At 43.5% G+C, this 13,093-nt stretch overlaps 1 protein-coding gene across 1 annotated transcript in view; it reads right to left on the reverse strand.

Annotated features, from left to right (window-relative positions):
* Positions 1 to 737: 737 nt before the first annotated feature.
* Positions 738 to 13,093, reverse strand: part of LOC147623465 (agamous-like MADS-box protein AGL1) — a 216,998-nt gene continuing 204,642 nt past the window's right edge. The window contains exon 2 of the mRNA XM_086821629.1: positions 738 to 845. Within this exon, the coding sequence (XP_086677755.1) occupies positions 827 to 845 (19 nt within the window). The 3' untranslated portion in view covers positions 738 to 826. The remainder of the gene's footprint in view (positions 846 to 13,093) is intronic.

Genomic DNA, 13,093 nt, shown 5'->3' on the forward strand with positions numbered 1-13,093 from the left:
CTTATAAATACATTTTTTCAAACTCTTATTCGCACAATGGTCGATGCTAGTAGGTAGTATGAACTGCGCACATAAGAGCACATTTATGGTTTATGGCATTACAAAATTTAATTTCAACGTACATACAAGACTTGGAAAACACTTACTTGAAGCATCTTGTGCCAATCGTGGGACTTCAACCCATATAGTTGCTCAACGCCTCTTTTCTTAGTGGTTGTAAAGGCTCCCTTCAATGATCTCATGCATCCAGTGGGAGTACGCAAAGTGGTGATGGCCTGCTTTACCTGCTTCTCCTCTTTCTTTGATATAATCCATGGTGCAGGCGGAAGACGAACGTGCCCACCCACCTCTCGTGGCCAAGCTTGACGCATACGTCCTGCGACCCGCAAGTCCTCACGTACGCTAACATTGTCTCGTTTACCAGTAATATGTTCCCAAATACCAGATCCCACATTCTTGAAGATGTGCATGGGATCAAGAAGATGGTTGATCTTAAGATGGGTCCAATATGGCAGCCGGAAAAAAATGGAGTACTTGCACAAGGGATTGCTCTATGTGACCTTTAATCCAATTAGAGACTACACAAAACAAGATTGAAAAAACATCACTATACCTGTTCATGCCATCTGGAGGAAGAATAGTTGTAGACTCCCAAATACGCTTCCAATCTTTTGCACGAAGTGTTTGTGGAGGAATGTTACTCTTACTAGCAACATATTTAGGATGATCTGAGGGGAGAAATCGATGATGATTATCGAATATAGTCTTACACAAACCATCAGCATACTCATGTACTAACGAGGGGCCACAAACAGGACATGCATGTTTACCCGATGTTTTCAAACCTGTTAAAATATAAATAAAAGTTAGAATAATAAAGTCAAACCGTCTAATTAATATATATAGCCAATAGTAATAGAGTAGGGAGGTAATTAGAATTCTTACCAGAACAATCGCTGTATCCTGGAAAGTCATGCATTGTCCACATCAACACTGCTTTTAAGTCAAAGTGTCGAGAGGAGGGAGGCCTACTAATGTCCACCACCGCAACACCTCTCCATAGTTCCTCCAACTCATCAATCAGTGGTTCAAGATAAACATCCATATGCTTGACTTTATGTTTCCCTGGAATTAGAAGGGATAACATAAGATGTCCCTTCTTGATCGCCATTGATGGTGGAAGGTTGTAATTCACCAGCACAACTGGCCACACGCTGTATGCGGTGCTTTTGAAACCAAATGGATTCACTCCATCCATACCCAGGCCAAGTCTCAAGTTTCTGGGCTCTGTTTTAAAGCTGGGCCACTCATCTTCAATATGCTTCCAAGCAGGAGTGTCTGCGGGAATTCTCCACATGCCATCATCCGATCGATGTGAGGAATGCCATGACATGAGCTCTGCTATGGATTTGCACTTGAACATGTGTTTGATGCGAGGAATTATAGGAAAGTGTCGCAAGACTTTACGAGGTACATCAAAACTCTTCATATCTGTTCTGTACCTTGCTTCACCACAAGTGGGACATGTCAGAGCCTCCTTATGCGTCCCACGAAAGAGAATGTAATCATTGACGCATGCATGTATTTTATCATAATCCAGTCCTCCAAGAGATGTCACATATCGCCTCGCTATGTCTCTTGAGGTGGGTAGTCTATTTTCCTTTGGAAGCATGTTTGACAATAGCCTGCATCCAATATCATCAATTATAATTAGTCTTAAATCCTAAACCTTAAACCACTAATTCAAATTTATAAGTTAGAATGCTTACTTCAACAATGCGTCAAGACTTGCATTGCTCCATCCATAAACTGTTTGTATATTGAGTAGTTCAAGTGAAGCACGTAAAACTGAGAATGTGCACCCTTCAAACACCGGTGTCGATGAAGCTTTATAAAGATGCTCTTGTTCCATATCATCGTCGTCCATACCTTTGGGATCATCCTTAAAAAGATTCCGCACCATATCATCAAGCACCTCCTCTTCCACAACTTCGTGGGGTGCAGGGCTATTGTCGTCCCTTTCCCACTCATCTCTGACAATAGATCCCGAAGCTCCAGCATCATCTCGTCGACGCTTTACGTGCTCTCGTCGCGCGTAGGGTACCATGTTAGGGTGTGGTACTGCATCCTGCTTCAATTTATCAAATTATATGTTACAACTCTATTAATTTAATTTGGATACCATGAGTCATTTGAATACCATCAATTTACATCTACTCACCTCTAAACCTGTTTGATTCCATTCTCCATACATGGAGATGTGATTCAAGGTAATTCGACGTGCTCGTACAATGCATCCTTGACATCGATTACACATACATTTGATCCGTTGTCCCAACCACACATCGCAATTACGATGACGCATTGTCTCATCTTCCCCAGAACTGCTTGAAGAGGTTGATGACATCCTGTGTACAAATCAGAAAACACAAACTCACTATATATTTTTAATGAAAGCACAAAATCGCGTCTATTCACGCGGCTATCTCCTAAAATTCGCGTGTATTAACGCGGCTAATTCCTAAAAAACGCGTGTATTCACGCAGTTATTTTCTGCAAAACGCGTGTATCAACGCAGCTAAAAGCATATACACGCGAATATACCCGCCTTCATAAACGCGAACATAAACGCGGCGGCATATTTAAACTAAAAATAGCCCGCCTTCCCCAAATATAGATTTTGAACTTAGAAATCAACAGTGCATGCGTTTTCGCCTGTTTTCGCCTCTTCCAACAGCAAGGAGGGAGCAGAGAAAGGAGCACACACACGGGAGAAGGAGGGAGCAGAGAAGGAGCAGAGAGGACTCACTTTTCCAGAGGTGAGTCACTTTGTCCTGTGCCTTGTCTCTTTTTGTCAGATTTGTTTACTTTGCTCTTTGCTCTTTGGGTTTGTCTTCTTGCACACGATTGGGTTGCTGCATCCTGACAGGGGCGACAATGGCTGGTCCTTTTATCAGGACATTCTGTCTTTGTCGGGGGGTCGGGCTTTTCGAGAAAATTTTTTCGCAGGTCGCGTGTACGAACGCGTGTAGAAGCGCGTGTAACCTGTCTGCAGAGTTTTTTCACGCGCATATACACGCGTTTTTGGCCGGGTGTATACACGCGTTTTTTGACGGGTGTATACACGCGTTTCTGCAGACAGAAAACTGCGGCGTTTAGGGTTTAGGGTTTGCAGGCAATTGACTTGTGTAATGACAATGTGTGAGTAAAGAGACAGCCCATGATGTACATGATGATGTTTGTTACAGGTTCTTTATGGATATTCCAGGTTCTTCATCCGATCCATTTGCGTACAGCAATTGGTTGATGGAGATGATGAATCACTTTGGGCGCCAACCTGGTCCGGTTGAGCTTACAGAGTATATGTATGCCCATCCCCCTCCTTCCCTGCCTGGTGTCTGTTGAGATTCAAGCTCGATGTCAGTGTGAGCCAGCTATGCTATGTGCTGGCAGATTAGGTAGGAACATGTGTGAGACATAAATGACCGCGTGTCCAGCTGGTCATAGTGTGTGTGGACATTACATTAGGTTTACTTTGTAGTGTGGACATAACACTATGTTGTGTTCTCCTTGGTGTGTGTGAGAGAGATGGTGACTATGGCTTCTCTCCTTCTTTATGGTTGATGATTATGGATTAGGGTTTGCTTCTCTTGTGTGTGTTACATCCTGCTCCTGTTTTTTATCATGGTATCAGAGCCAAGAGCTCATTAGCTGTGTTGTGAGAGTGAGTGAGAGAAGAGGGAAGAAGAAGAAAAAGCTGTGAAGGAAGCCATTGGAGCTTGGAGCAAAGGAAAAGCTGTGGAGCACACACCGGCATCAGATCTGAGAGCTAAGGACCATTGGTGAGTGTAGCAAGACCCCCTCTGCGGATTGCAGGTATCAAAGAGCAAGTTCAGTGAAGATTGAAGGGCATAAAGCAAAGGAAAAATTCTGGTTTTTTCTCTAAGCTTTCATGGAAAGCTTGAAGTGAATGTATACTCTTGGCAAATGTATACACAAAGGCACATGTATTCGGGCTTGCAAATGTATTAACAAAGTGGACACAAACAACATACAGGATCTTGAAGCAGATTGATGCATACAGATTTGAGCAAAATCAAGTGAAAGTGAGTTTATGCAAAAATTTCTGGTTTTTCACAAAAACAGAAAACATACCCCCCCGTGGAGGATCAATTGCAGGAGCTAGAGGCAAAATTGAGCTAAACCCTTCATACCCAAGGTAGATTAGGTCATTGCTAAGAGGCCTATCTATTCAATTGTGATTTCCCCTCTCTCTACAGCCCTCTGGAGCAGGCGGTGCATGAAGATGCAGAATTCTGGACAGTTTTCAAAGCTTTCATCCTAATTCACTCATTTGGACACCAAATTGAATGCTTTAAAGCTTGGGGAGTTTAGCAAAGACATTGCTAAGGACTTATGATGCTTGGTTTCAGCTCATTTCATGGATTTGGAGCTCATTGAAGTGATTTATCAGAGGTGTGCAGGTTTACAGAAATTCTGTCCAGAAACAGAGCATTTTTAATCAAGGCATTAATCTTTGTCTATATCAAATTGGCCAAATTCCTCTGGTACAAGTAGAGTCCTATGAGTTGCTAAACTTTTGAATCAAAAAGTTTTGGATTTGGAGAAGATTTGAAGGAGATAGAGCAATTTTAGTGAGAGGTGGTACCTGACAGGTGCAGAAAAATTCAAACCAGAGGTTACAAAACTTGGTGGTTCTCATTCCCCTTGAAGAATTGGATCAAACCCTTCTAGGATATGTTGGAGCAATGTGTTGGGAAGCTAATGCAAGTTGAATCATTGCATTTGGACAAGATTTGAAGGATTTAGAGCATAATCTTGACTGGTTACTGGCGAGAATTTACTGGCGAGAAAAAAACCAGAAAATTTTTTGTGAAGGAGTTTCATTTGATTTCAACTTTGATCGAGTGTACATTGTTGGTGAACCATTGTGGGATGATAATGCACACAATTTGCAAGCATTTGATGTGATTTGGAGAGATTTGGAGCATTACAGGTACTTCGTACATTGTAATCGAAAGGGTACATCTACTCTATTTTTTTTTGCAACAATGGGAGATGGTCCGATACAGATTGTTGGAGAGAAGCTTGACCGCACTAACTTTCAAGTATGGAAGTTTCGAATGAAGAGTTTTTTGAAAGGCAAAGGGTTGTGGAGTCTTGTCTCGGAGGAAGACCCGGAGCCATATCTACCTCCTCAACCAAATAATGCTCAGTTACAGGCTCACAAGCAATGGGTAGAGCGGTCTTCGAAAGTGTTGCATTATTTTTCCATATGTGTAACAGATGCCTTGCTTATTCACATCCAAGATGCAGATACACCGAAAGAAGCATGGGGTATATTGTGCCGAATGTATGAGACAGACACTGGTGCAAGGAAAATACAACTTAAGCAACAGATTCACAGTGTAACACGAAGGAATAGGAGCATACATGAGTATGTTCAGGAAATCAAGGGTTATGCTGATTCCTTGTCATCGATCCATGCCCCCATGGATGATGATGATTTGGTTGCTCTCACATTGCGTGGTTTAGGCAAAGAATACAAATCTTTTGACACTTCCATCTCAGTAAGATTGGGAGGAATGCCAGACTTTAATGAGCTTGTGTCATTGCTCATTGTGGAAGAATTGAAGCTTGGCCTTGGTGGTATGAGTGTTACAGGTGGTGCATCCTCGTCAAGCAATGATGAACATGCAAGAAATCAAGCTTTTTACTCATCTAGAGGCTTTCGAGGCAGGGGAGATTCGCATCACGTGGACGTGGTGGTAATGGTCGTGGATGGCAGGATAGGCCTCCACAGCAGAATTTTCAGCCTTCATATGGTGCTCGAGGTGGTCGTGGTTATGCACCTCAGCGAGGCAGAGGTAACCCCCGTGGACGAGGACGTTGGCAAGGCCAACAAAATTCTATGCAAGATGTGGAATGCCATTATTGTGGCAAATATGGTCATATGGCGAGAGATTGCTTTCGCAAACAGAATGATTTGAGAGGGGGAAGAGCACAACGTGGTGGTCATTATGGTGGAAACTATGCACAACATGGTGGCAACTATGCATCAAGTAGCAATGATGGAACTGCAAATCATTTGTTTGCCATGAAGCATGTTGTGGATTCTATGACAACAAATGCTGAGAATGATGATACATGGTACATGGACTCAGGAGCATTAAACCATATGACATGTCATGGAGAATGGTTTGAGCACATGAAGCCAATGGATGTGAAGGGCTATGTGGAAACAGGTGATGATACCCAGCATGTCATTACACATGTTGGAAGTGTACCATTGGTCATGCATAATGGTCAGACAAAGTCTATGTCAGATGTGCTGTATGTGCCTTCGATCACTAAAAGCTTGGCCTCAGTTGGTCAAATGGTAGAACAGGGATTACAGGTTAGATTCAATGAGCATGGATGCTTCGTTGAAGACTTTAAACATGGATGTAGAGTGATTGCTAAAGGCAAGAAAGAAGGAAGACTGTTTAAGCTGGATGCTGGAATTCCTGAGCTAAAATCAGCCATGTTTTCAAAGAGCAATGGGATTGTGCAGGACATTGACATGTGGCACAAGAGGATTGGACATGTAAATATACAGAGATTAAAGAACATGCAAACAAGGGGCATTGTCAGTGGATTGCCTCGATTTAAATATAATGGACATATGCATGTTTGTGAAGCCTGTCAGTTTGGGAAGCAGGCAAGGTTGAGGTTTCCTAGAGAAGGAAACATGAGTAATAGACCACTTGAAATAGTGCACAGTGATGTATGGGGCCCAGCACAAAACCCATCTATCAAAGGAAGTCTATACTATGTGACATTTATAGATGACTTCAGCAGGATGACATGGATATATTTTTTGAGAGAGAAGAGTGAAGTGCTGGAAAAATTCATGGATTTTAAAGCTCTTGTAGAAAAACAATATGGCTGTTGGATTAAGTGTCTGAGAACAGATGGAGGTGGTGAATACACCTCAAAAGCATTTGAGCATTTCTTGCGGAAGCATGGGATAAGAAGACAGTTGACATGCAGGTATACACCTCAGCAGAATGGTGTGGCTGAGAGAAAGAATCGTGTCATATGTGAAGTGGCAAGGGCAATGCTCAATGAAAAGAGCATGCCAGATTACTATTGGGCAGAAGCATGTGCTACTGCAGTGTATATCCTGAACAAATCACCTACAGCAGCCATTCATGGAAGCACGCCTGAGATGCGGCTTACAGGTTACAGGCCAGATATTGGACATCTGAAAGTCTTTGGATGTGTAGCTTATGTTCATGTACCTGATGAAAGAAGACGGAAGTTGGATCCTAAAGCAGAGAAATGTGTCTTTGTTGGATATGCACAGGATCGCAAAGCTTACAAATGCTATAACCCTCAAACTAGATAAGTAGTCATCTCACGGGATGTTGTATTCGATGAGCTTGCTAGTTGGTATAAAGCCAAAGATGAGGGAGTCATTGACACACTTGAGGCGAATGTGCCTGTGAACTTGCCATCACAAGCAAGTTCTAGTTCTACTACTATGTCTGGGCCAGCAGAAGCTGAGAGTAGTAGCAGTGTACGTCCATGGTCAGGACGTCTGAGACATGAGAGTGTGAGCACTGGGAGTAGTGCTATGGATAAAGGCAAGAAGAAAGTCGAAGGAATTGGGATCACAGGTTATGAGTCCTCTAGTTCTGAGAGTTTGGATGAGGAGCTCGGGATACCTGTTGTACGCACACCTGGTGTTAGGCAGGACAGATATGTGCCACCACATGCTCGTGTTACAGGTGTACAGAGTGACCCGCATGCATTGCGGAGATCCCAGAGAGTCAGATATCCAGTGGAAAGATTGACATATAGAGATTTTGCTATGCATTATGCATACATGACATCTATGGTAAAGCATGTGGAACCTACATGCTATACAGAGGCTATTGGAGAGCATGTATGGCAGAAAGCAATGGATGTGGAGATGGACGCATTGGTCCATAATGATACATGGGACTTGGTTGCTCTACCAAAGGATAAGAATGTTATTGGATGTAAATGGGTTTACAAAGTGAAGTGCAAATCTGATGGGTCTATTGAGAGACATAAGGCAAGACTGGTAGCAAAGGGTTATGCACAGACCCAAGGATTGGATTATGATGAGACGTTTAGCCCAGTGGCTAAGATGGGCACAGTGAGAGCAGTCATTGCTATGGCTGCAGCTAATGGCTGGGAAATGCATCAGATGGATGTTAAGAATGCATTTCTGAATGGAGATCTACAAGAGGAAGTATACATGGCACAGCCAGAAGGGTATGTACACCCTAGATATCCCACTCACGTATGCAGGTTGAAAAAGGCATTGTATGGTCTGAAGCAAGCACCACGTGCTTGGAGTGATAAGATGAGCAGATATCTTATCTCACTTGGTTTTTAGACTTCTACAGCAGATTCTTCACTGTATGTGAAGAAGACACAGCATGGGATTGTTTTACTAGTCATCTATGTGGATGACTTGATTATTACAGGTGATCATAGTGCAGATGTGATGCATGTCAAGAAAGCTTTAAGTGGGAAATTTGACATGAAAGATCTTGGTGAGTTGAGATATTTCCTTGGCATTGAAGTGGTGAAAGATCATGCAGGTACTTGGTTAGTACAGCGCCAATATGCATTGGATATGTTGGCAAAGTATGGCATGACAGGGTGTAAGCCTATGAGTACACCATTGGAGCAAAATGTGAAGTTGCGGGCTGATTATGGCGAGGAATTGGATGATCCTTCCATGTACAGGAAGATGGTTGGTAGTCTCATATACATGACTATCACACGCCCGGATTTGAGTTATGCAGTGGGGCTAGTTAGCCAGTTTATGCAGAGCCCCAGGAAACCACATTTGGATGCAGTGAGACGCATCATGAGATATGTGAAAACCACAGCACATTATGGTTTATTCTATGAGAGTGGTAAAAGCTTGGACATACATGGCTACACAGATGCTGATTGGGCAGGTAGCGCATATGACAGGAGGTCTACTAGTGGATATGCTTTTACACTTGGAAGTGCCGTGGTGAGTTGGAGTAGCAAAAAGCAACCTACAGTTGCTTTATCCAGTACAGAGGCTGAGTACAGGGGTGCTGCCATTGCTACTTGTGAGGCTATATGGTTAAAGAGTCTCTTGGCAGATTTATGTGAGCCTCTTGATGGCAAAGTTGTCATACATTGTGACAACATGAGCAGTATACAGTTGGCAAAGAATCCAGTGTTTCATGCGAGGACCAAACACATAGAGGTCCATTATCACTTTGTCAGAGAAAAGGTGCTGGATGGTACAGTTGATCTTCACTATGTGAAGACTGATGAGAAGGTGGCTGATATCTTCACGAAGCCACTTAGCAGGGAGAAGTTTGAGTACTTCCGGACTATGTTGGGAGTACATGGGATGAGCTTGAGGGGGAGTGTTGAGAGTGTTGATATCCCAAGCTCATCTACATCTTCATCGGCAGTACATCATGAGCTTGAGAGGGGCTGTTGAGATTCAAGCTCGATGTCAGTGTGAGCCAGCTATGCTATGTGCTGGCAGATTAGGTAGGAACATGTGTGAGACATAAATGACCGCGTGTCCAGCTGGTCATAGTGTGTGTGGACATTACATTAGGTTTACTTTGTAGTGTGGACATAACACTATGTTGTGTTCTCCTTGGTGTGTGTGAGAGAGATGGTGACTATGGCTTCTCTCCTTCTTTATGGTTGATGATTATGGATTAGGGTTTGCTTCTCTTGTGTGTGTTACATCCTGCTCCTGTTTTTTATCAGTGTCTATACCCCTATCGCGAGTATCCAGGGCACTCCAGTGCCGTCTATTCCTCCGAGTCCGACGAGACGGCATGCAGCTTCTCCTCTTCCACGTCCACCGAGGAGACATACCTCGTCCCAGACACACTCACGTACACCCTCACAGCCACCATCACGTGCTCCCTCAGAGCCACCGTCACGTCAGGGCTCACAGCCACCGTCACGTAGACAATCCCCCAGTCGTGACTCCACCCGCAGCAGTAGGAAGAGTGGGAGTGGGGGAGGATGCGGCGGGTGCTTCGGTGGGGGAGGTGGGGGAGGTGGGGGAGGTAGTAGGGCACGGGGTGAGAGAGGAGATAGAGGGAGAAGAGTTAGAGGAGACAGTTCGGAAGAGGAGGAGATGAGAGAGATGGAGAGAGTGGTTTGCTATGATGTGACGGATAGGGGCGGGATAGTGATGGATGCGAGGGGGAGGGAGGTAATGGAATACATGCGTGGGGTAGTATCAAACTCATATAGAAATTGTTTTATTAAATTTAAAGATCAAAATAGCAGATTAGTTGGGGAGGTGATAGAGGCTGTACATAGTCGGTACCCCAATCCCCCACATGCTACATTCTCGGATGTATGGGGAAGGACGCGAATAAGGGAGATCTTAAGTAATAAAAGATCTCACCTTAAAAAACTCGCGTACGATGATCGGCTAAATGTAGCTGCGGGTGGCTATCCTGCCGAGAAACCTGCCACTGCGCACAAACGCGAGTGGAAGGAGGCAAAGAAACGAGCAGAGGGTGGCGTGAAGAGCAGGCAGCATGTGGAGGCACGACGGATCCAGATGGAGACCGTTGGATCTTCGCATTTCGGATCTGGCGGCGTCGAGTCATGGGAGGCAGAGTTCGTAAGTATCCTGCCACTTTATTTGATTGTTTACTTAATTCATTGATTCTATGAATTGTTTTAATCTTACAAATTGTGTTGATTATGATACAGCGACGGGTTACGGGGAGGAAGCCCACAACCCACGATACTGCGTATGCTCGCCGGCATAGCAAACGTGACACGTGGGCCATCTTCAGAGCCAAGGGACGTATTACGGACGCGCAGTTTGAGTTGGCCATGAGACCATACGGTCGACAGGTACTTGAAAATTCGTAACGAATGGTTTTGGTTTATTGAATTGCATATATATATACTTATATACTATATATTACTTGAACAGGCACAAGCTGCTGATGATCCACCGGCCGCCGCTGCAGAGGGTGGACGTGAGCACTACTCCTCGGACATTCCGACCGATGCGAGCTCATCTGAGCATGGGGGGAGCACCGAGTCATCATCTGGGTCTGAGTAGTACTCAGACTTGTAGTATCACATTCCATATTTAGGATGTGATTGTATATATTTTTTTGTAAACTCAAGCCATGGGCTACTTCGAGATATGGACTCCCTTGTATACATGTATGAAATTTTGATAGTAATATTGAATTGATTGATCGATAGTATTACATTCATGGCTGTCTTGAATCGTGTAATGACAATGCAGTATGCATTCATGTCGTTCTTGTCTTAATCTCCCTCGTGCATATGTTCTTCGTGGATGGTCTAATGGGATGGTCTAATGCACCAAAAACCCTAAACCAGAGAGTGCTATTGGGTGCTGGAATGCTGGAACAGTATTCAGGCACCAAATAGCACTCTCTGGATTTTTTTTATGCTCTCTGTTCGCGTGTATAAACGCGTCAACACTGCTAAAACTCGCGTGTATCTACGCGGATACCCTGGAAATTACGCGTGTATTAACGCGTATAAACTGGCAGTCACGCGTGTATAAGCGCATCTAAATTAAAAAAACGCGTGTATGGACGCAAGTAAAAACGCGTCTGGAACATGAACTGAGCAGAATGCGGCTATACACCCGTGTATAAGCACGTCTAATATAATAAGAAGCGTGTATAGGTGCGTGTATTAACGCGTCTGTATACAACAACGCGGGTATATACCCGTGTAGACGCGCGTCTGAGAGGTACTGTACACGCGGTTTTACACGCATGTCTCTGGCCGCGATTATACACGCGCTGATACACGGGCCCGCTACTTTTTTTCACAAGTCATTTTTAGCGGCTAAGAGCGCGGGTATGAGCCCAATCCCTTGTAGTGATATGCAAACTAATATATTATGCAAGTGAGGATGATAACTTTAATTGGAGCCTCCTAACAAACTAACATATGATGGTGAGGCTCATGAAGCCTCCTACTAACAAGCTAGCATTAGATGGATGGAGCCTAGCCTCCTAGCAAACTAGCATTGATAGGTGAGATTCAAACTTTGGTTAGAGCCTAAACTCATGTTGAGATTGAATTACATTTATAGTTCTGTGTACTACCGTAAAAACATCGCTTTAATCTTTCTTATTGAGATCTTGATTTTCTCAGGGATTGGAGGGTCTAAAACAAGGTGCTTCAGTGTTTCTCATTGATGGTTCTACAAAGGAAGGCACGTGGGGTTATTCATTCCATTGATGCATCTCAAACATGTGGTTTTCAATTCATTGGTGAGACATGTGCAGCAATACATGATGTTCAACAAAGCTTTGATGACACATTTCTCATTCCATTTGCCACAATGGATGCAAGAACAATGTCTCAAGCAGTTGGAAGCATCATCAAATGGCCATTGGTCAACCTTGTTATGGACAAAGACATTACTAATACCAAAGAGGATAATTTTGTGAAACTTCTTGTTGATCAAGAAGATCACTTTATAGATAGGGAGAGGTGAAAAGAGAAAAGTGTCATGCTCTAGGATGACAACAGATCTACAAAACTTGGCAATGGAGAAGGTATTACTGGTCCACGCATACGAGGCTATAAATTATAGAGAACTAGGGGAGAGTAGCTTGGGTGTCATTATAGAAGGATCTTTGCATCCCAGTTCAACTTGTGTTTCAGGTCTGAATTTGGTTAGTTTGCCGATCAGGCAACTCACATTTGATAATGGTGAACCATTAGTGAAGGACACAGAATCTTCTTCTATTGATGAGGGTATTCAAGATCACTTCATGCAAAAAAATATTGACAGACTAAACAATTCAAGTGATGAAAAAGAGGATGATGATGTAGAGAGCAATGATGGCGATAGTTCTGATGAGACAGACACCATGATGCCATGATCACTGACTATGATATCATTGAAGGGACAAATAAGAAAAGGAGCTATGTCCATAGGGTAAGGGTAATGATATCATGGAAGGGACAAATAAGAAAAGGAGCTATGTCCATAGGGTAAGGGTAATGAAAAATTACG

The sequence above is a fragment of the Cibotium barometz genome, chromosome 27 (assembly GCF_041138505.1).
Source record: "Cibotium barometz isolate CiBa-2024 chromosome 27, ASM4113850v1, whole genome shotgun sequence".
In the NCBI taxonomy this organism is placed as follows: domain Eukaryota; kingdom Viridiplantae; phylum Streptophyta; class Polypodiopsida; order Cyatheales; family Cibotiaceae; genus Cibotium; species Cibotium barometz.